Below are 24576 nucleotides of genomic sequence, written 5' to 3'. Positions count from 1 at the left end.
CAAACCACTACAAAATCACTGTGTGATCCTTGGTCAAAATACACATTACAATCTTTCAAGAACCACTCTTTTTCCTCTAATGTATTGATTTGTGAGTTGTACTTTCCATGTTGTTCAAACTAAGGCTAATTATTGAGTAAAAGTAGATCGACAATCATCTTTCACCCCTTTAGAGAAGAGTTAGCTATACTTTCCTCAGATATCCATGAAAATCTCTTGATTTCAGATACATAACTAATATTCTTGACTTGTAACAATTGCTATTATGACGATATACTCAGGTGTTTATGAGCTACCACCGTATTTTTTCTACACACGAATTGGCAAAATATTTACATTCAGAACGTTTCTCTGTCAAGCATTTTTTTGCAAAACATGATGCCTTGAACACTTCTTGGTGGCTGATGTCACTCTTATATATCCATCACAAACAGCATCCACATGTAAGATTCCTTCCTATGTAGGACATACCAGAGTCCTTAATCTTCCCAGGAAAAAATAGGTAAACATGAATTTCCTATCATAAAAGAGTCCCTCATGTCTGTGAGACAACAAAAATCAAATCATTTTCCATGCACAGAAGCACTAAAGCCATAGCATGAGATGATTTAAAATTAGTAATATATGCCATGTTAAATAAACCCTCAAAAATGGACAATAGAAAAAAGGAGACAGACTGAGAATGATTGTCCTTCTCCAGACATCCATTCTGCCTTGATCCTTTCAGACATCTTAAAAATACACCTGACCATTCAATAGCATGCATCTAAACTATGTGTGTCCATTTATACACAGGTTTTCAAAAAATATAAACCCATTCACTACTGTAAATGTGTTTTCATTATAGTTTTCTTAATCTTTTGTTTTCTCAAGCTTCCTTAATTCTAACAATACCATTTATACCACAGACAACTAAGAATGGGATGATTGACTGGTAATGTTGTAGGTAAGCCTTGGGGTCAACAATAGGCTATTTCCATGGAATAGTAGGTATGGTTTTAAGTTCTAAGGACTCAAGAGATACTCAGATTTTCCACGATGGAGGGGTTAGTGCCCCTTATACCTACACTGATGGAAGTGATATCCAGGTTTCAACTTTGGATTTTCCTCTCCATAAACACTCTGATTTAGAATCATGTCTGAAAAGTGGTGTTGACTTACTGCTTCCTGGGGTGAATTCTCTCATTTTATTTAGATTTGCCTTTTCATTCCATACTTTGCCAAATGTCTACATCTTAGTAAAGTTTTTATTCTTTATAAAGGCTTTGGTTTTTCCAGAAGTGTATATTAAAACCCAAAATACTTCCTCATTCATTACATTTCTAAGGTTTCTATCCAGTATGTTTTCTCTGATGCTGAGGAAGGGTTCAATTCCAGGGAAAGAGGTTGCCAATATTCTTGACATTTGTAAGTTACCTCCCCAGGATGTATTATCTCATTTTGAACAGTTTTGCTTACAAACTAAGTGCTTCACCACATTCTCTACATTTGTAGGGTTTCATTCAGTGTACTCTCGCTGATGTTCAGAAATTTTGTAGTTGGGCTTAACAACTTTGCCGGGCATGTGTGTGTGTGTTTATATATATTTAAATACATTTATTTAGCATTCTCCCCAGTATGTACCTCCTTAGGTAGAAGCGTATTGAGTGGTAAAGACTTTGCCTCATTGTATAAATTTGTTAGATTTCTTCCCATTATGAAATACATCTCTGCTGTTGAGTTTCGAAGACTAGTTAAAAGCTGTCCAGAGTGATTATATTTGTAAGTCTTCTCTTCAGTGTGGATACAATCATGTACAATCAGATTTGAGCTTACATAGAAGACTTTTCCACATTTCTTAATCTTATACTGGTTTTCTGGAGATGGAGTTCTCTCATGTCTATTAACATTTCACCCTGGATTCATGTTTCTCCCACACTCAGTGCCTTGGTACCTTCTATCTCCACTATAAACACACAGTAATTACAGAAGCTAGAGGGCTCAACTCAAGGCTTTCCTAAGATCACAGCACACAAATACTTGCTCCAAATTAAGTCTTTTATTGTAACTATTGAACAGTGATGTATGGATTAAACCCTCCTGTGCTTATCAAAATCAGAGCCTTGGGAACAGGTGGAAGTATAATGAACCTCCAAACAGGGCTTCTCAAATCAATCACATTTAGAATTTTTATCTTCCTTTCCAAATGCCTAACTCTCAGAATATTTCAGGGAATGGCTAATCCAACTTTATATTTGAAATACTTCCAGTGACTACTTTCAGTATGGACGAGATGACTTTTCAGCATTTTGAAACGTCCTTCCAGAGAATATGTTTGTTTAAAAATGGATTTTTGACTACTGCTTCAAAGACACTGTTCTGCAAATAACTGACTTAAGGTGGGGTTTTCCCCAGAAGGTGTTCTATCCTTGATCTCTTCTAGCAGTAGCATTTCATTACAGATAATTGTTCCTGTTTGGTTATACCCATTATAGTAAACATTCTGCATTTCACTGCACCCCATCACCTTGCCCATCATCCCTTAAGTATAAATAGTCACGACCACAGTGTCCACTTCTTCCCATATCACTGTACCAAAGGACTCTTGTTGGTTTGTCTACCAACAAGCCTAGGGTGTTATGGAAAGATACAACTAACAGATACAAAAGCAGTCATCACACTTACTACACTGACATGGATATATGTAAGTACGGTAATGTGCAAAAATACCCAGGATAGGATATGACCAGCATGGAGAAATAGGAAGCACCAGGACTTTGCTCCTCCATGGAGACAAAAATAGACCAAAGGACCTTTTTGAGGGCTCCAGAAGCCCATTAGGAGAATACAGCACACACAGTCAAGTACAAATGAAGAAGAGTCACATGGACACTTGCCTACAACATCTGCTCACCCTCCCTGACACTCCATGGCAATACAGTGAGAAAAGTGTTCCCTCTGTTGAGGACAGAAACAAATGTATGTTCGACAATCTGGCTTCTTCGCTGTCCTGAGGGGTTCCCTTCTGTCATTCATGACATGGAAATCAGAAGGAATGAAAGCATCCTCTGGATACTCTGTGTTGGCTGCTCAGACAGAAGATGAGCATTTGTTCAAACACGGGAGAGACTACAGAGCTGAAGACAAACCGAGACAGGAAGGTATCACAGGCTCTAAAAAGTAACCGCATTTCTAAACTTGGCAGTTACAGAAATTCAGACATGACAAATGCCCAGAACGTGTGTCACTGCCCCAAGAATTGCTATATTTTGTGTTCCTCTTTACAAATCAAGTCCATAATCCAGGGCCCAGAGGCTTTTTTTTTGTTTTGTTTTATGTTTTTATGGTTTGTTTGGGTTGTTTTTGTTTGTTTGTTAATTACCAAATGTCACCCAAAGATATCAAGGGATGCAAAGAAAGAGGAAATCACGTTCCAATTACAGGAACAAAATATATCTCCAAAACTGGTCCTAAATTAATAAAGTAGTATTAATTGCCTGACAAGGAATTCAAAATAACCACCATAAAGATGCTCATGGAGGAAGAAGAAAAATAGATAGGTAACTAAATGATAGCACGAAAACTATTCATGACCAAAATGTAAAGCCAAGGAAACAGAACATATCACCAACAATGAACAAGAAATTGGGAGATGAAGAGTACAATTGCTGAATTGAAAAATACACTAAGGGGCCAACAACAGACTTGATCAAGTGGAATAAAGAATCAGACAACCTAAAGTACTCTTGTGTTCAATACCTGCTAAGAATCAAAGGACAGGGTCTATGGACTCATGGAACACCAACAAGTGATCCAATATGTACATTATGGGAACCCCTTAGGAGAGGGGAGGGAAAGGGGGCAGAGCATTGATATGAAGAGCTCAAGTCTTGTATGTGGAAAGAGGAGACAATTGCAACAAGCTCAGCCAATTCACAGTAGGATAAATATCAAGACGTGAACACAGTGACACCTTATAATTAACCTATCAAAACTCACAGGCAAGAAGAGAAATTTGACCCAGTATGGCAAAAGCAACTCATCTCGTCCAAGAGAGCTCCTGTAAGATTAGTTGTGGGATGATTAGTAGATCTTATAGGAAAAAGTGCCTGTGTATTTAAGTATTGAAAGTTCAAAACATGTCCACTAAGAATACCCTACCTGGCCAAACTGTTTTCCATGAATGTAGAAATGGAGACTTTCCCAAGTAAAAACCAGTCTAAGTTTCCAAGTAGACCTGTCCTACAGGAAATATTAAGCAAATCCTTCTGGTTGAAATAAGAGGATTGTAACCAGTAACTAAAACCACATAAGAACATAAAGCTCTGCTAAATATAAAAAATACACAATTGGAGTGCCTGGGTGACTCAGTTGATTAAGTGACTGACTTCTGCTCAGGTCATGATCTCAAGGTCCATGAGTTCTACCCCCATGTCGGGCTCTGTGCTGTAGTCAGAACCTGGAGTCTTCTTCAGATTCTGTGTGTCTGTCTCTACCTTTCCCCCATTTGCACTCTCTGTCTCTCTCTCTCAAAAATAAAAACACATTACGAAATCTAAAAAAACTACACAATTATAGAAACCTGTCGCATTGTAATGAGGTAGAACAAGTCATTTTAATTTCTGCTACAATACTTTTTTCAGTAAGAGTATAAAAAAATCAGGGGTGCCTGGGTGGCTCAGTCAGTTAGGCATCAAACTGCAGCTCAGATCATGATCTCGCCGCTCATGAGTTTGAGCCCCATATCGGGCTCTGTGCTATCAGAGCCTTCTTTCAATCCTCTGTCCCACTCTCTCTCTGACCCTTCCCTGATCCTTTGCTCTAAATAAATAAAAAAAGAAACAAACTTAAAAAAAAGAATATAAAAATCATAAGTGTAGGTAATAAAGTACTTATGAAAAGATAGAATTGTGACATCAGTAAGTTAAGGTGGGCACAGGGGTGGAGATGAAAAGTAGAATGATTGTGTATGCAACTTAGAGTATCAGTTTAAAATGAGTTTTTATACCTTGAAGTTGCTTTAAGTAATCTTTATTAAGCCACAACTACTACAGAGGACACACAAGTTAATGAGTTGGTACCAAATCATGTCATGGGAATAGCACCACAATTAAGGATAAAAATTCTAAATTTGATCCAAATCAACCACAAGAAAACATTTGGAAAGGTAACAAATACTTGGAGACTGAAGAACATCCTACTAAAGAATGAATGGGCTAACCAAGAAGTTAAGGAGGAAATTAAAAAGTATATGGAAGCCAATGAAAATGATAACACCACAACCCAAACCTCTGGCACACAGCAAAGGTGGTCATAAGAGGAAACTTTATAGCAATCCAGGCATTCCTAAAGAAGGAAGAAAGATCTCAGATACACAACCTAACTTTACACCTTAATGAGCTGGAAAAAGAACAGTAAACAAAACCCAGAACCAGCAGAAGACAGGAAATAATAAAGATTAGAGCAGAAATTAATGCTACCAGAACCAAAAATCAAGTCGAACAGATCAATGAAACCAGAAGCTTGTTCTTGGAAAGAATTAACAAAATTGATAAATTAGCCAGTTTGATCGAAAAGAAAAAGGAAGGGACCCCAATAAATAAAATCAAGAATGAAAGAGGAGAGATCTCAACACAGCACAAATAGGAACAATCATAAGAGAATATTATGAGCAATTATATGCCAATAAAATGGGCAATGTGGAAGAAATGGACAAATTCCTAGAAACATATACACTACCAAAACTCAAACAGGAAGAAATAGAAAATTTGAACCAAACACATAACTACTAAGGGAATCAAACTAGTAATCAAAAATCTTCCCAAAACCAACATTCCAGGGCCAGATGGCTTTCCAGGGGAATTCTACCAAACATTTAAGCAAGAGTTAACACCTATTCTCTTGAAGCTGTTCCAAAAGATAGATATGGAAGGAAAACTTCCAAACTCATTCTATGAAGCCACCATTACCTTGATTCCAAAATCAGAGAGAGACCCTACTAAAAAGAACTATAGACCAATTTCCCTGATGAACATGGATGCAAAAATCCTCAAGAAGTTATTAGCCATCCAGCTCCAACAATACATTAGAAAAATTATTCACCACAACCAAGTGGGATTTACACCTGGGATGCAGGGCTGGTTCAATATCTGCAAAACAATTAGCGTGATTCATCACATCAATAAAAGAAAGGACAAGACTCATACGATCCTTTCAATAGATGCAGAGAAAGCATTTGACAAAATACAGCATCCTTTCTTGATAAAAAAAAAAAAAACCCTCAGGAAAGTAGGGATAGAAGGATCACACCTCAAGATCATAAAAGCCATATATGAATGACCCAATGCTAATATATCCTCAATGGGGAAAAACTGAGAGCTTTCCCCCAAAGGTCAGGAATGAGACAGGGATGTCCACTCTCAGCACTGTTATTCAACATAGTATTGGAAGACTTAGCCTCTGCAATCAGACAATAGAAAGAAATAAAAGGCATCCAAATCGACCAGGAGGAGGTCAAACTTTCACTCTTTGCAGATGATATGACACTCTAAATGGAAAACCCTAAAGATTCCACCAAAAATTGCTAGAACTGGCTCATGAATTCAGCAAACTTGCAGGATATAAAATCAATGCACAGAAATCGGTTGCATTCTTATACACCAACAATGAAGCAACAGGAAGAGTAATCAAGGAATTTATCTCAATTACATTTGCACCAAAAATCATAAAATACTTAGGAATAAATCTAACCAAAGAGGTGAAAAAGTTGTACACTGAAAATCACTATAGCAAGTTTATGAAAAAAATTGAAGACGACACAAAAAATGGAAAAAGATTTATGCTCCTGCATGGAAGAACAAATATTGTTAAAATGTCAATAGTACCCAAAGCAACCTACATATTCAATGCAATCTGTATCAAAATAACACCAGCATTCTTCACAGAGCTAGAACAAACAATCCTAAAATTCATATGGAACCAGAAAAGACCCCAAAGAGCTAAAGCAATCTTGAAAAGTAAACCAAAGCAGGAGGCATCAGAATCCCAGAGCTTCAAGCTATACTACAAAGCTGTAATCCTGAAGACAGTTTGGTACTGGCACAAGAACAGACACGCAGGAACAGAATAGAGAACCCAGAAATGGACCCAGAAATGTGTGGCCAACTAATCTTTAACAAAGCAGGAAAGAACATGCAATGGAATAAAGACTTTCTCTTCAGCAAGTGGTGCTGGGAAAACTGGACAGCGACATGCAGAAGAATGGACCTGGACCACTTTCTTACACCATACACAAAAATAAACTCAAATGGATGAAAGGCCTCAATGTAAGACAGGAAGCCATCAAAATCCTCGAGAAGAAAGCGGCAAAAACCTCTTTGATCTTGGCCACAATAACTTCTTACTCAACAAGTCTCTGGAGGCAAGGGAAACAAAAGCAAAAATGAACTACTGGGACCTTGTCAAAATAAAAAGCTTCTGCACAGCCAAAGAAACAGTCAACAAAACTAAAAGGCAACGGACAGAATGGGAGACGATATTTGCAAACGACATATCAGATAAAGGGTTAGTATCCAAAATCTACAAAGAACTTACCAACTCAACACCAAAAAAAACAAATAATCCAGTGAAGAAATGGGCAGAGACATGAATAGACACTTCTCCAAAGAAGACATCCAGATGGCCAATGGACACATGAAAAAATGCTCAACATCACTCATCATCAGGGAAATATGAATGAAAACCACCATGAGATACCACCTTACACCAGTCAGAATGGCTAATATTAACAACTCAGGCAACATCAGATGTTGGCAAGGATGCAGAGAAAGAGGATCTCTTTTGCATTGTTGGTGGGAATGCAAGCTGGTGCAGCCACTCTGGAAAACAGCATGGAGGTTCCTCAAAAAACTAAAAATAGAACTACCCGATGACCCACCAATTGCACTACTAGGTATTTATCCAAGGGATACAGGTGTGCTGTTCGAAGGGACACATGCACCCCAATGTTTACAGCAGCACTATCAACAATAGCCAAAGTATGGAAAGAGCCCAATGTCCATTGATGGATGAATGGATAAAGAAGAAGTGGTACATCTATACAATGGAGTATTACTTGGCAATCAAAAAGAATGAAATCTTGCCATTTGCAACTACGTGGATAAAACTGGAGGGTATTACACTAAGCGAAATTAGTCAGAGAAAGACAAATATCAAATGATGTCACTCATATAAGGACTTTAAGAGACAAAACAGATGAATATAAAGGAAGGGAAACAAAAATAATACAAAAACAGGGAGGGGGACAAAGCATAAGAGACTCATAAATATGGAGAACAGACAGAGGGTTACTGGAGGGAGTATTGAGGAGGGTGGGCTAAATGGGTAAGGGGCATTAAGGAATCTACTCATGAAATCTTTGTTGCAATATACACTAACTAATTTGGATGTAAATTAAAAAAAGAAAATTCAAATAAACTATAAGAAAAAAATCCTCATAATAAAATTTATGAAAAAGAGTATAATAAAAAAAAATTCTAAACTTGATACAGTCATAGAGAATTATTATTATTATCGTTATTTATTTATTTATGTATTTATTTATGTATTTATTTATGTATTTATTTATGTATTTATTTATGTATTTATTTATGTATTTATTTATTTTGAGAGACAACAGGGGGAGTGCAGAAGGAGAAGGAGAGAGAATCCCAGCAAGTTCCATCCTCAGCTCATAGCCTGACATGGACTCAATCTGATGACCCTGAGCTCATGACCTGAACCCAAATCAAGACTTGGATGTTTAACATACTGAATCACCCAGGTACTCTGGAAATATAGAATGTTGGACAATTACTTTCAATTCATAAAAGAGATTCTCTTATGCAAGGAGAATATAAAGTCACCAATAAATACAAGATGAATTAATGGTCTATTATGACAACTAACCAAGACATTAGTTGTCTATTATTATGACACTTCACTGAGACATGATAAAACATTCACTGACCACTAACCAAGGAAAGAGAAAAATAAGATGAGTCCCAAATTATGTATGGGTCATATTTATACAAAGAAATACATACATAATTTTACTGGTAAAGGGCATGGCTGATTCATACTTGACTTCAACTCACATGTTCTTAAAATGTACTCGATGAACACTGACATCCTGTAACAAGATACACTGGTAAATGAAACTACAACTAACTCATGTGTGGAACGTCCCATACAAAAGAAAGTACATTATTATAGAATGCAAAACAAGAATCAGACAAAATTTAACTCCAACCAGTCTACATAAAAGAAATAGATTAATCCTTTCAAAGGAAATGTACTATGTAACTATAATTTTAAACTGCAACTATGGACCCATGAAAAAGAAGCTTTTGAATTGTTGTCATGTCTTCATTGGCAGTTCACAGGAAAGATATTCATTAAAATCAACTACTGAAAAATTTTACAAATAAGCACGTAAAAGACATTACAAAGGTATTATTTTCTTAAGATATTCCTCTTCTTACACAGAGTGTAAGGGTATAATCCATTCTTTAGAACCAAGCTGACTAAAAAAAACCTTTCCTTTTACATCAACAAACACTGCCAAAGTTGGAATATACAGCGACAATCACTTCATAATCAAATAAATATTTGGGATGAAATTCAGATACATGCTGAGGAAAGTGGGAGAATAATCTCGTGATTAATTTTTCCTGAGGTAAGATTACATTTATGAACAATCCTTTTCTTTTTTTAATATGGATTTTAGTAATTATCTACTTCAATTCCTTTTGTTTTTAAAGTTTATTTATTACTGAGAGAGAGATCATGCAAACAGTGGAGGGGCAAAGGGAGAGGGGACAGATAATCTAAGCAGGCTCCACATGGACAGCAGACAGCCCCATGCTAGTTTCCAATTCCCCAACTGTGAGATCATGAACTGAGCCCAAGTCCAATGTTCAATTGACTGAGTCACTCAGTCACCCTCTATTTCCTACAAGGCACATACCCAGGTCATAGAGAACTTCTGATTTAAAAAATCAGAGATGTGTCTCATATACAAGTTTTTAGAAAGTGAAGACACATATGAAAAAGTCACAGGAACTTCCAAGTATACAAAATTATAAAATAATGCAATTACCTGGAAATAAAGGTAATGATGGAAACTTTATTACAGGCTGTGGGTTCTAACTTGTAAATGTTCTAGCTCCTTTATGGCATTAATATATAGGTAATTATGAAACACATAGATACATTAAATTATTTCACCATTGAGCAGTGGAATTTTTCAATTTTAATTAATTTAAAATTTCAAATTAAATTAAATTTAATTTAATTAAAAATTTTTCAAATTTTAATTACTACAAAGACACATAAACTTTTGATGTGAAATAAAGGATTAGATTTTCTCATTTGAGGGACGTGTTCTGTGATCTTATGAAATTACTGAGCCTCAATTTTGTACACTTAAGATTAAATCCTCTGTAACTTTGGAAATCCTAAACCAGAAAACATGAGATCTCTGTCTCCAGTGTTCTCAAGACTTCTGCCTCAAACCCCAATGGGCCCACCACTACCCTCACACACTTATCACAAGCAGCAAAACAGAATTTAGAGATGACTTAGCATAGAGTTCCTCAGAAATACAGAGAGCTCTTCTAGGGCTCTCACAGCAATGGAGAAGCTCTCAGATTATGGAGGTCCTCACCATGGATATGGTGGACCTTCCTTGGAGCTGAAGGAGACTCTTCGGAGAATCAAAGACATGATGTGTCAGAGAGCAGATGTCCCTCTGTGAGAGGGAAAGACCTAAAACTCGGCTTTGCAAATGAATTTCCATTCAAGGAGAGCTACCTGAACAACATTGTTAGATCCATCTTCCTCCTTCATATTTGGACCTCACCTGTGTCGTGTGCATCACTCCCACCTACCTGGGTGTGAGGCTCCTGTCTCTTTTCTCTTCACACCCCACAGCTCCTTCTTTTGCTCCAAAATGATGACCAGGTCTGGTTTTGACACAAGACCTGTTTATCAGAATGAAGGAATATAATTATTGCTGGAGTTTCTACCTTTCAACCTGGTAATGTACTCAGCAGACAACAAGGGACATGGGAGAATTCTAAAAAATGATTTCCCAAACACTGTTTCACAAGAAAAAGTCCCTTTACAACATGCAGGAGGACTTTCAAACATTCACATCATGACCTGCCTTCCCAGTGCTACCAATACAATAAGGAGTAAAAGTTGGAGTTTAAGATGTGGGCCATACCGTCTTATGCCACTCAATGTTTAGAATTGCCATTTATCTACAAAAATGATGATGGTACCTTTAAAAGATAGGAGGCTAAAGCTGAAAGGGAAATATCATGAAGATATTTCTCTATGTCTACAAATCCCCATTTCTATCCCTTGCTGCAGGGATCTGAATCCCAGTCATATAAAGGGGGAGCTTCCAAGAGAGACTCTTCAAGGGAAGGAACAAAACCCGAGTTGGGTTTGGGAAATCTAGAAGGAGATATCCTCACCCAAGAAGAGGAGGTGTCCATAGGTCTCTAACATCACATCCCTGAACAGTTCCCTCTGACTGTGATTCAGGCATCCCCACTCCTCCTGAGAGAATTCGATGGCCACGTCCCTGAAGGTCAGCAGTGTCTGCAATAAAAACCACAGTTATGAAGTGGCCATTGGCAGAGTTCATAATGGTACCTAAGATGCAAGAGGGAGTTAATGTCACCAGCTAGACTCCAAGAGTTGTTCTTCACTGCTTACCTACTTGTACCCACGGACCATACTCCACCATTTTACTTCACCTCTTTTTTCTACCTTATCTTTTACTTCTGGCAAACACCCTATGGGCAGAGTCTCCTGTCATGGAAACAGAAAACATAAAACAAAATGTAACGACCACCCTAAGGAAGAGCTTGGGCAGGCCGACTTTGCGCTTAACCCCCGACTCATACCTATGCAGATGGACGACTGGGTTAACTCTTGGAGTGAGGACAGTTACCTTGACCCCCGTGTAATACCAAAATCTCCACCCAAGGGGGAGCACAAACCTCATTTGCATAACACACAGCGTATGTACAGAAGTGTTCTCTTAAGGCACGTGTGCCGCCCTATGCCCAGTTCAGAGAAAATGACATGGCTCCACTTCCTAATTGTCCATCAAAACTTAAATAAAAGGAAGTGATCATGCCCCTCCCTCTTACTCTGTGCATCTCTCCTTTGGAAGGTATTCCCTCTGATCTGCTTATTGGCTGCAAATCAAGGTTCCTGTGTGTGACAACCTCACGTGCTGCACTTTTTATCTACGACTCTATTATATTTGAGGATTTTAACACATAAACATGTCAAGTATGTGAATCTTGTTTTCATTTTCTGAAAATATAAAGCAGTAAATAGAAGGGTGTTTCTGTGACCAGAGTGTGGAGGTAAATACAAACTTTCTTGGGCTTTCTTTCATTTTTGTCATTTTATCATGTTTTGCTGTTTTCTCCTTTTTCTCTCCACCTGGTGACAAGACCCTTTCAGTGGCAGGACTTCAAGGGGACAGATGACTCTTTCTGTTCATGGAAACTCCCACATGTTATCAACTCTAAAGACAGCTGCCTTGCCTTTCTAACTCCTACTAAATTCTCAACCAGCCAACCTCCACTCATCAGTAGGAACCAATTCAGCAGGAAGAAGCTCCTGAAGAGGAGACCTTCCATCTTTAACAACCTTAAAGATGTAAGGCTGTAATTCGTTCAAGTGGGGAAATGTAGCTTCAATTAAATTTACTTACACCTTGCAGCCAATGATAGGCACCTGAGACATGCAGGATATGCCCTTCCTCAAGGAAATGATAACTGCTTTCATTCCTCAAAGTTTAATTTTTATTAGATACTTGAGACAGGCAGGGCATAACGTTCCTTTATTAATGGGCTTCAAGGTGTAAGGAAATTTAATGGAAGCTACATTTGTTTTGGCTTGGTTCTCCTCACCAGAAACTACAAGCAAAGAGAAACCCAGAAGAAAGAAGTTTCCAGCTGAAATGTGATGCTTCTGCACATCGCTCAGTAAATCTAAGATCCTTAGCAAAGATTGGGGGGAAAGATCAACGTTATAGGGGAGAAATCTGGCAGAGTGAACCAGGCCAGTTAAAGAAGTGAACACGAAGTGTAAGGAAACAAATTGCTATCAGTGCCTAAGACATACCAAAGGACACATGATCCCTGGTGTGTTCTGTTGGCCCCCAAACAGTAAATCTGAATGTCAGTCTAATTATGAGAGAATACAGTGGATTTATGCAAACTTCAATCACATATACTTTCAGTAGAGGCTGCTTTGAGGCAAACAGGCTTGAGCACAAGATTGTAGAGGAGTCCACAGGGCCCACCTGGCTGAAGAGAGGCAGGCCTAACAGGTGACCTGCCTTAAAATATCTATAGGCCCTAACGAACTAACAAATGGGTACTTACAACCCATTTGTAACCCATTACAACCCAGGCAGAATTACCACATGAGGGCAAATTCCATAAGTTAGCATACATACGCATCTTTCCCCTGCAAAATTAGCCCCAAGTCACTGCCTCAAGGCAGGAGCCTCCCCTCTGCTGCCCTGCCCACCACTCCCTTGAGGTGTATTCACAAATCTATCACCCTATTCTGCCATAGGTGAATTCTTTTCACTTCTCATGCCCTCAGCTTCCACAGGATCATTGACACGCATTTGGGAGCCCCCATCTGAATGAGAGAAACACCACATTTAGATGGCTGTTTCCCTGTCCTGTAATGTCTAGTATATTTAAACGGAGTATCTTTTTCACATTTTACAAACCAAGACAACCCCCCCCCCCGCTTTTTTAATTTTCCAAGTTGTTCTGGACCTTATATCAAGGCTGTGTATATTTGTATTAATTTTTTACTGCGAAAAAGTGGCTTTATTATGGCACAAGGAGAGGACCTGTGGGCACCACATGCCACAGTGGGGTTGTGAAGAGTGACTGGTTATATACTATACAGCCGTGGGAGGGAAAAACAAAAGGGTGGTCTCCAGAAGGACTCTCATATGCTAAAGAGGACTCCTAAGATACTGGGGCCTTGTATTTTTCATTTTCTTCATCCTGCTCTACAGAGACGTACTAAATGGGGAACTAAAGGGGAACAGTTTCCTTGACTGAAATCCCAGCACCAGACCCCATCAGCAACTGGAATCTTGGACTCAACAACTTCCCCTTTGGATCTGTCCTAAAGGGAATGTTTGCAATACTTGCAGGACTTTACCTCAAAGTGACAAGTGTTGACGTCCTTGTGAAAGCCTTGTTTGAGAATGTAGAGAAGATTCGTGCTTATACGGGGGAAGAGTTCTAAAGACCTAACCTTGACTATCTTTCCTGAGAAGGTTTTAAAGCTTTGGTGAAAACCTACGGCAGAAACACCAAACACAGAGCAATCAACATTTGTGATTTCTAAATGCATGGAATTTTAGGGGGAAAAGGTGACCCAGCCTCTGACCTGGGACACCAAGCTTACCTGAGAGCTGGCCATTTCTTATTTCTCCTTGTCCTCTAGATTTCTTTCTCAGAAGGTATTTGTGGACAAATCTCAGCTACATCAAGAGAAAATGCCTTTAAAGGCACCAATAGAACGTCTTCACCAGAAAAGTGCTCACTGGCAGGGAGGACTTTGAAGTGCAGGTGAGCCAAACTTCCGAGTTTTTTGTGTCAGGAGCTTTTCAGAAACGGAGACTACGTACTTGGAGCCCAATCTCTTGAGTTTTCCTTGTATACTTTCAGTGGCTTCCACTCCCGCAGACACCCACAAATTCTGCTACAGCATAGGAACAGTGTGCTGCACAGACCTAATCCTCCCACACTCACGTAAAGGAGACCCTGTTACCTCTCCTTGAGCAAAAGCCTGCACTCAAATCTCATAAATTAATGGGAAGCCTTGCCGACATACTCTGGCCTCAGGTAGCATCACCTGGAGCACTTAATTAAGTCAACACTGTTGTTTCCCACCACAACAATCGACAGAATCTGAGGAGGGGGCCAACAGCAAGGGTCGGTTTTGAAACTCCACACGCGATCCCATTGGGAACCATTGGGAGCAGTAAGGAAGGCTTTGGTTATTGTCCAGGTTTAAACCCATTTCTTCCCCAGTGATCAGAGTTTCTGGACATTGGAAAAAAGAGAGTTACAAATTTAAGAGCCAAACACACCTTCAGGTCTTTAGCCAACATTTTCCATGTCTTCCTAATTCCCAAACACAGGGCTCCAAGGAACCACAGGTGTCTTCCTAGTCCTCCCTATCAATTGGCTTGGAGAAACTACTCTGTGCCCTGGGAATAAACCTCCCACTGTCCTTATTGATACCTGAGCTACACTCTTAGTGCTCAAACCAAGTGCTACCAGCAGCCCCTGCCTCAGAGAACTTAAATCAGTTAAAAAAAACACGGGTCTCCCATGAATAGCAACGGGTCCCAGTCTATGAACTTATTCCTTTGTGTCTAGGCCTTTTGAGCATTACACGCCCATTTCTCCTTATTCACTTGCTGCAGTTCCTTTACTGGACTGAGATTTCTTTGGAAAATGTCATGCCAAAATTTCTTTTTCCCAAAAAGGGGGAAAATCTAGGATTTGACAGTAGTAACCACATTTGGAAACAAGGGGAGATAAATGACATTTCAACGTGTTTTCTATGCTCTGTCTCTGATGGCACTTGAGGTGAGGTTAGTGGAACTGATCATTTAGTCCTATTGGATGAGCTACCAACCTTCTTGTGAGGAAAATGTTCAATGGATATTGGCACAGTCCAAAGGGCATCACTCATTGAGTTTCAAATAGATCCCTCAAAATCTATGCCTGGAATTATTACCCTATAAATAAAGAAACAGAACGAGGCATCAAGCACATTATAGTGGATTACAAGGCTTAGGCCCTAGGTCAGTGGTCATGCTCAAGCCATATTGGGCCATTGCTGCTATGAAGGCCAGGACCTGGGACCATGGTAGCCTTGGGTGAGGGGGCAGAGAGCAGGGGGTGGAGGAGCTCCTTTGTGGAAGAGGAGGGGTCCTGGGGGAAAGGGGGTTCCTGGGAAGGAGAGTCCTGGCAAGGGAAGGGTATATCAGGAGGGGAGTTGTTCCAGTCCTGTGTCACCCCTATTGTACCTGTGAGAAAACCTGAAGGCTGAGGATGGAAGTTTGATTAGGACCCCTGAGAAATAAATAACATTCGTATCTGTCTGTGTCCTGTTTTTCCCAACATTCATGCCCTAATGACATCGATTCCTACTGAAAACCAATTTTTCCCTGAAACTGGCCCATGTAGTCCTTTTAAAAATAGTCCATTTGACAGGGATATCCAGTATCTTTTTACCTTTACTTGGGAGGAAAGTCAATACCCCTGGGCAGTAATGCCTCAGGGTCCCACAGAGGGTTCATCCTATGGATGACAATCTTAAGGCTATTGGACGATAGTAAGTTTTCTGCAGGCTCTCCTTTGTTATAGTATGTACATAATTTTGTTCTCTGCTCCCCTTCTCAAGATTCTTTGCATGACACCAGCATACACCTGTGAAAACTTGTGGTTTTTAAAGAGACATCAAGTGTCCAAAGAAAAATTGCAGTTTGCTCAAAACCAGCATGGGTATTTAAGGCACTTGCTGTAGGAACAAGGACTAGGTTTCAAGGCATCCTGAAAATCAAAAACCTACCACTAAGTACCAATTCTGAGGCTTTCTGGGACTGTTTGGTTTTTGCCGAAATTCGATTCCAAAATTCTCTCTTCTAGCTCAAAGTGTATGTACTTTACCAAAAAAGGACAAACTTAACCCTATCATTTGGAAAGATGGGGATGACATAGTAATTGAGACTTGAATGAAAAGTCTAAATCTATAAAAAACTTTTCAATGTCAACACCCAAAAAAACAAGCAACCCAGTTAAGAAATGGGCAGAAGACATGAATAGACACTTTTGGGAGAAAGATAGGCAGATGGCTAACAGACACATGAAAAGATGCTCAATATCACTCATCACCAGGGAAACACAAATGAGATATCACTTTCCACTGATGAGATATGTCAGAATGGGTAAAATTAACAACACAAGAAACCACAGGTGTTGGCGAGGATGAAGAGAAGGGGAACCATGTTGCACTGTAGGTGGGAAAACAAAGTGGTGCAGGAGCCATTCAGGAGAACAGTAGATGAGGTTTTAAAATAACTAAAAATGGAATTAGAGGTGCTTGGGTACCTCACTTGGTGGGGTGTCTAACTCTTGATTGTGCTCAGGTCTTGATCTCATGGGCATGGGTCAAGCTCCACATGGGGCTCCACAGTGAGTATGGAGCCTCTCTCCCCCCTCCACCACTCACACTTGTTCACTCTCTATCGTTCAAATAAATACACATTAAAAGCAAAGAATAACTTAGTTTCTGTCCATGGTGGCCAAAATAAGATACTTGTATGATTTTACTCTTCCTAAATTTCCTAAGACTTCTTTTGCAGACTCACACATCCTCTAGACAGGATGATGATCCTCACACCTCAGATATTTTGTGTTTAGGACTCATTTATGGTTTTCCTGCTATGCATAGGCAAGCTGAAGGGGTTACCTATTGTAGGAGTAGTACCACAAGTAGATCGTCTCCTGAAATAACAGCTACCCCAAGCATCTTTGTCCTAGGGAGCATCTTTGTAACCTTTATACCCAAACTCCCCCATCTCATGAGAAAAATGTAGTCTGTTGTTCTTCCTGTCAGTCATTTATATGTTCATGTCTCCAGGAGTGTTATGTTCAATTACATGTCAGTGACGTTGTAAGTAAAATCGTGAATAAAGTAATGTATTCTAGGGATGCCTGTGTGGCCCAAGGTGGTTAAGCCTCTGAGTCTTGATCTTGGCTAAGGTGATTTCACAGTTTGAGGTTCAGCCCCAATAAGGCTGTGCACTGATGACGTGGTGCCTGCTTGGGATTCTGTCTTCCCTTCCCTGTCCCCTCCCCTTCTTGTGCTGGAAGTCTCTCTCTCTCTCTCAAAATAAATTAATTAAAATAAACTAAGAAAAAATGTAATCTATCTAGCAAAAAATAATAAATTACAGGCATAAAATAAAACCTTTCATAATTATCATATAAGCAGCTCTACAAATATTTTGTTAATGGTTCCGGCAAAAAGGCCAGAGTCTTAGCAGTAATATAAGTTTTTCCTGTAATAATGAAGAAACACTAGAAATTATCTTTGAATGTGTATCTTTCAATATGATACATTATAGTTTTCCAATTTATCTGCATGTGGAGTTCGAAAACTGTTGCACAAAGACAGTTTAAAGGTTAGAAGGTCCTTCAAGAAACAGGGCTAAGGGAAATTTTTTCTGAATCGTAATGCAACTGACCACAGGTGAAGCTATAGGGAAAGCTAGGTTTTAGGGAATGCAGACATTGCAGATCAAGTGGTAAACATTGTGCCTTGTGTCCTAGGAGAAATGTTGACATCTTGATAGATGAAATGCTCAAGGAAATCCATTAGCATTTTTAAGTGTTTTCAGTCATAAGTTTAATAGTGAACTGCCTGGGACAGAAGAAAATGCAGGTGGATGTGTCAGCTGATACACATAAAAGAAAGCTGGTGGTAGTCAATAATGAATAGACATTTCCAGGCTGAGGAACTGAAATGGATAGATGTGCTGAAGTTCACTTGGTCTATATTGAGCTTTGATGTCAATTGACTCTTTTGAAAAGAAACAGCTTACAAGGATAGTCTTTGCCAGTCTCAATTTTCTTAAAAATGTTAGTTTATTGATTTTGAGAGAGAGAGAATGGGAGAGAGAGAGAGAGAGAGAGAGAGAGAGAGCAAGTGAGAACCAGGGAGGGGCAGAGAGAGAGGGACAAAGAGAATCCCAAACAGGCTCTGTGCTGTCAGAGCAGAGCCTGATGTGCGGCTTGATCTCACAATCCCTGATCTCACAAACAAAACCAAGACATGCTCAACCAACTGAACTACCCAGTCTCATGTCAATTTCTTAGTTCAGCCTGAACAACTGGAAAGGGACAGGAATTCTGACACCCCCAAAAGGGGATAGGACATTCTTGCTCCATGGGAGTTTCAGGAGCCAACCCATTCATCACCCTGCTTTCCATTTCTGAACATCTAGAAGTTTCAAGCTTTAAATAGTTAATATACATAGACTTTGTGAAATGGAAAGAGGACCCAGCAGTGCCTTCAACTGTTGCTATTTTGACCTTGGTCTGTACTTTCTAACTGATTCCATTCTTCTCTCCAGGTCAACATTTAGCTCAGGAAGAAGCCCCAGCAGGGAAAGCACCCCAGGATGGGAAAGGAAACTACCCCCTCCAGCAACAGGCACTGCCCTGAGCCAGCAAGACCCCACATGCCTCACAGCAATGCAGTGATTGGCCTGACCTTCACCACTTGCAGGTACACCACCCTTCGTCCTACATTTTCTTTATATAAACCTGGAAGGATTTTCGGCAGGTTGGGGACAGTGTTTGAGATGTTGGTCACCTCTCTTCTCAGTGTTGGCCTCCGTGAAGAAAATCTCCTTCTTGTTTTATCACCATTCATCTCACCGGTGTTCTTGCCGACTCTGGGGGTCCCACACACACCGGGTTTGGCCACTTACCACTGACAAAATCCAAAGGCAGAGAGATGAGAGGTGGCAAAACACGAGAGGAAGTTATTTCAGGGAGGCTGACACTGCAAAGATGGCTGAATAACATCTCAAGGCCTGTCTCCAAAGTGCTGGATACACTTCCAGGTGTATGGAAGGGAAAAGGGGAGAGGTGGGTGGAGGGGCAAAAAGAGTCAGGACCTGCAGGTAGACAGTGAAGTCTGTCATTGTCCTGGAGTCAATCCAGGGTGGGGTCTTTCTGCTCAGGGGAGTCCTTGAGGCTTGAGGGGTAGTTCCAGTTCCCCTGAGGGATAGTTTGTCTTCAGGGTCTTCCTCCTCAGCCAGGAGACAAGCTGGAAGGAACCTTGTGAGGAAGTCTGAGGTCAAAATTGAGGCAGCAAAAGTCCTCTGTCTTGCCCTCGGATTTGGGCAGCCATGAGTGGCAGAAGTGGGTCTGTCTGGGGCCACTGGAACCAGGTGCTCCTGTACCCTTGGGTCCTGCTTACAAAGTCATTACCACATCTATCCAATAAACATATCCCTCATCTCCCATTGTTAATATGTGTGTGTGTGTACATGTGTGTGTTGAGAACACTTCCGATAGCCTCTCTTAGCAAATCTCAAGGGTGCAATACACTAGTACTAACTATACTCACTGAGGTGTAACATTCACTGCTCACACATCCTGCATTAGTAGTGCTTTTTGCCATTTGACCAACATCTAAACATTTCCCCCATCCTCAGCCCCTGGCAACAAACTTGCTAATCTTTAATAATTTTGCCTTTTTAAAGATTTGCATGTATGTGATTTCATACAGTATATATATTTTTCTGTATGTGGCTTATTTAACTTAACAAAATATCCTCTAGGAACCTCTAAGTTGCTGGCAATGGAAAAATGTCCTTCTTTTCTGAGGCTGATACATATGCCAAGAATAAATTAGGTGAAGGACATCTACTAGGAAGGAGTTAATAGCAGAGATGAACACTTAATTTTTATTTATTGTAAAGTTTATTGATTTATTTTGAGAGAGAGAGACAGAGAACGAGCAGGGTTGGAGCAGATAGGGAGACAGAGGATCTGAAGTGGGCCCTGTGCTGATAGCAGAGAGCCCAATGTGGGGCTCAAACTAACCAGCTGCTAGTTCATGACCTAAGCCAAGGAGGGACACTTAACCGACTGAGACATTCAGGTGCCCCCAGCAATGAACCATTTATAAAATGTTATCTGCCTGGCAGTGCAAACATGTTTGATAAACATTTGCTCTTTCCTTTTTCATTGAATGTAGATATAGTTCCTCCTTCTTGAGTTGTAAAGCCCTATCCCCTTCTCCTTCATTCCAAATGGCATATAAGCATCGATTGCCTGTCTTTGAGCCTCATGTCTTTAAAGTTCCCATAACTAAGAAATTATTTTTTTTCCCTCTTTTGAACCTGCCTGATGTCAGTATAATTGTCAGACTGGCCAAAGAATAGAGAACAGATGAAGGAAAATGTTTTCTTCTCATACACATTCATTCTGTTGTTGAAAACTGACCTCTGTTCTTCAGAGCTAAAATATAATGTGAAGACAGAGTTTGGGAAAAAGATGTGACTCAGGAGTTGAGCTCAAGCTGGATGTGTATAAGCTCTTTCTCTGAGAAGACATTACTTTTGTATAGTTTCTGTTTTCATCACAGGAGGCTGTTCCCATAGGGTGTTTTGCCCAAAGTAAAAGATAAGGTGGAATGAAGAGATTATATGTGGGACTATGGTCAGTGGGTACAAGCAGGTAAACAGTGATGGTCAGGTCTTGGTGTCTAGCTGGTGACATTAACTCCCTTTTTCATCTTGGGTACCATTATGAATGCAGCCTATGGCAACTTGGTAACTGTCATTTTTATTGCAGGGACTGCTGACCTTCAGGGATGTGGCCATAGAATTCTCTCAGGAGGAATGGGGATGCCTGAACCAGAGTCAGCGAGAACTGTACAGGGATGTGATGTTAGAGACCTATGGACACCTCCTCTTCTTGGGTGAGGATAACTCCTTCCAGACTTCCCAAACCACACTCAGGGTTTTGTTCCTTCCTTTGAAGACTGTCTCTTGGAAGCTTCCTCTTTGCATGACTGAGATTCAGATCCCTGCAGTAAGGGAAAGTAGGGGTTTGTAGATGTAGAGAAAAATCTTCACGATGTTTACTTTTCAGCTGTAGATTCCCGTTCTTTAATGCAAGATCATAATTTCTGTAGTTTACTGGTAATTGTAAACATTGACTGGCATAAAATGGTATTGCCCACTTAATCTCCATTTGCTACTCATTACTGTAGTGGTAGTACTTGGAAGTGGAGGTCAAGATCTGAACACTGCAAATCCCTCCTGCATGTTTTAAAGGGGTTGTTGGGCAACAGCTTTTGGGAAATCATTTTCTAGAATTCTACAATGTCCTCTCTTCTCTACTGAGTTCAATACTGGGTTGAAAGGTAGAATTTTCAGCAATACTTAGATTCTTTTTTTCTGATAATCAGGTCTATTGTTTCAAAAACAGACCTGGTCATTTTTTTTTTGGAACGACAGAGGGAGCTCTGGGATGTGAAGAGAAAGGAGACAGTAGCCTCACACCCAGGTAGGTGGGAATGAATGAAGCAAATGACAGAGGTGAGGTCCAAATAGGAAGTAGGAAGATAGACCTTAAAATGTGGTTCAAGTAGGCTCCTTGAATGGAAATTAGTTTGAGAAGCCTAGTTTTATGTCTCTCCCTCTCACAGTGGGACATCTGTTTTCTAACAAATCATGCTCTTACACTCTCTAAGGATTCTCCTTCAGCCCACTGGTGGTCCATCACATCCACAGTGAGGGCCACAATACCCTGAAAACTTCTCCATTGCTTTGAGGGCCCTGGGGAATTTTCTGTACTTCTGAAGAACTCTATGCTAAGACATTTCCAATTTCTCTGCCTCCTGTGAGAAGTGTCTCAGGGTAGTGGTGGGCATACTGGGGGAAGCGGGGTCTGGGGTCCAAATCCCAGGAACACTGGAGACAAGTATCACATGATTTCTGTTTTATGCTTTCCAATGTTACTGAGGCTTTAATCTTAATTGTACCAAATTGAGATTCAGTAATTTCATCAGATAACAAAGCACCTTCCTAAAATGAGAAAATCTTATCCTTTATTTCACATCAGAAGTTCATTTTTCTTTGTATGAACTAAAATAAGAAATTTCCAATCTGTGTGTCCCATTTCTCAATGGTGAAATAATTTGTTTATCCTAACATTCATAACTAAATTAATGCCATAGGTAAACTAGAATATTTAGAACTTAGAACTTGCAGCCTATTATTAAGTCTCAATGGTTACCTTCTTTCTTAATAATTTCATCATTTTCATATTTTGTTATATGAAGTTCCTGTAACTTTGTTATAAATGTTTTCACTTTCTAAGTACTTATATAAGAGATTCATTTCTGATTTATTAGATCAAAGTTGTAACTTGGGCATGTGCTTTATGAGCTATGAGGTAGATAATTAGTAAAATTTTTACATTTAGAAAAAAATCTTAATCATAAATGTAATTTTACTTCACAATAAATTAATAACTAATTTTTTTTCTATTTTCCTCAGAATGTATCTGGATTTAAGCATAAATATTTTTTTGTAAAGTGACTGTCAGCCTAGTTTTCAACTTGATGGTGTTTATTTAGAAATGAAAGGGTTCTGGGGCGCCTGGTTGGCTCAGTCTGTTGAGCGTCTGACTTCAGCTCAGGTCATGATCTCACAGTTTGTGGGTTCGAGGCCCACATCAGGCTCTGAGCTGACCGCTTGGTCAGAGCCTGGAGCCTGCTTCAGATTCTGTGTCTTCTTCTCTCTCTGCCCCTCCCCTGCTCATGCTTTGTCTCACTCTCTTTCTCAAAAATAAATAAATGTAAAAAAAAAAAAAGAAATGAAAGGGTTTTGCTTGGGGCACTTGGGTGGCTCAGTCGGTTAAGCCTCCCACTCTTGATTTCATCTCACATCATGATCTCAGTGTTCCTACGGTTGAACCCCTGTCAGGCTCTGTACTGAAAGCATGGAGCCTGATTAGGATTTTCTCTCCCTCTCTCTGCCCACTCCCCTGCCCTCATGTGTGTGCATATTCTCTCTCTCTAAATAAAGAAATAAACATTTTTTAAAAATTAAAAAGTCTTTTGTTTGCTTGATTCTACAGAATGGATTTTACCCTTGGTAAAATGCGCTTTTGATTCAGTTTCCTTGTTTTTATTTTAAGTTTATTTATTTTGAGAGAGAGAGACAGAGACAGAGAATGAGAGGGGGAGGGGTAGAGAGAGGAAGAGAGAGAATCCTATGCACGCTCTGCGGTTTGCAATGAGTTGAGCACAAGGCTCAATCTCACGACCCTGAGATCATGACCTTAGCTGAAGTCAAGAGTCGGACGCTTAACCAACTGAGCCACCCAGGCACCCCACTTTGCTGTGTTTTATCGTGGACTTTGCGTGAGTACTCCCCACAGGTAGTAGTTTGTAGTCTTCTATATTTGTAGCGTTTTCCTTTGCCTTTCATAACCTGTAAATGCTGGTATGACAGAGTCTTTTCATAATCTCCCTTTTCACTCCCTGGAAATGCTTGAGGAGATTTCAAGTACTTTGTCATTAAATGTTTCTATGAATTATCTAGTGAAGTCACTGGCACAGGACTTTTCCTTTTTGGGAGTTTGTTTATTACATTTTTAATCTACTTGGTAGTTGTAAGTCAGTTGAACTTTTCTTGAGTGAGAGAGCAAGTGAGTCGGGGAGAAAGGCAGAGGGAGAGAGAAGAACAGAGCCCTGCATGGCACTCCATCACATGTGTCTAAGATCATGACTTGAGCCAAAATTGAGAGTTGGACCCTTAACTGACTAAGCCACCTGGGCTCCTCTGACATTTTTTTCCCTCCATGATGGAGTTACATAGGTTATACCTTTATTTGAAATAGATACTTTTTTTTGATACCTATTTGTTGGCATATAATTATCCTT

The 24576-nt window shown here is 39.8% G+C and overlaps 1 protein-coding gene across 1 annotated transcript in view; it reads right to left on the bottom strand.

Annotated features, from left to right (window-relative positions):
• Positions 1-19539, bottom strand: part of LOC121018911 (zinc finger protein 675-like) — a gene marked incomplete at its 3' end in the record, with an annotated part of 28721 nt that extends 9182 nt beyond the window's left edge. The window contains 5 exon segments of the mRNA XM_040457958.1: positions 10908-11000; positions 11502-11628; positions 14242-14381; positions 14491-14566; positions 19378-19539. Of these exon segments, the coding sequence (XP_040313892.1) occupies positions 10908-11000; positions 11502-11628; positions 14242-14381; positions 14491-14566; positions 19378-19539 (598 nt within the window).
• Between the last annotated feature and the right edge of the window lie 5037 nt (positions 19540-24576).

This window comes from Herpailurus yagouaroundi, unplaced genomic scaffold (assembly GCF_014898765.1).
Source record: "Herpailurus yagouaroundi ecotype Mexico unplaced genomic scaffold, PumYag 220, whole genome shotgun sequence".
Taxonomy (NCBI): Eukaryota; Metazoa; Chordata; class Mammalia; order Carnivora; family Felidae; genus Herpailurus; species Herpailurus yagouaroundi.
Note: the sequence above shows the minus strand (reverse complement) of the source record. Positions and strands in the feature narration are given on the sequence as shown.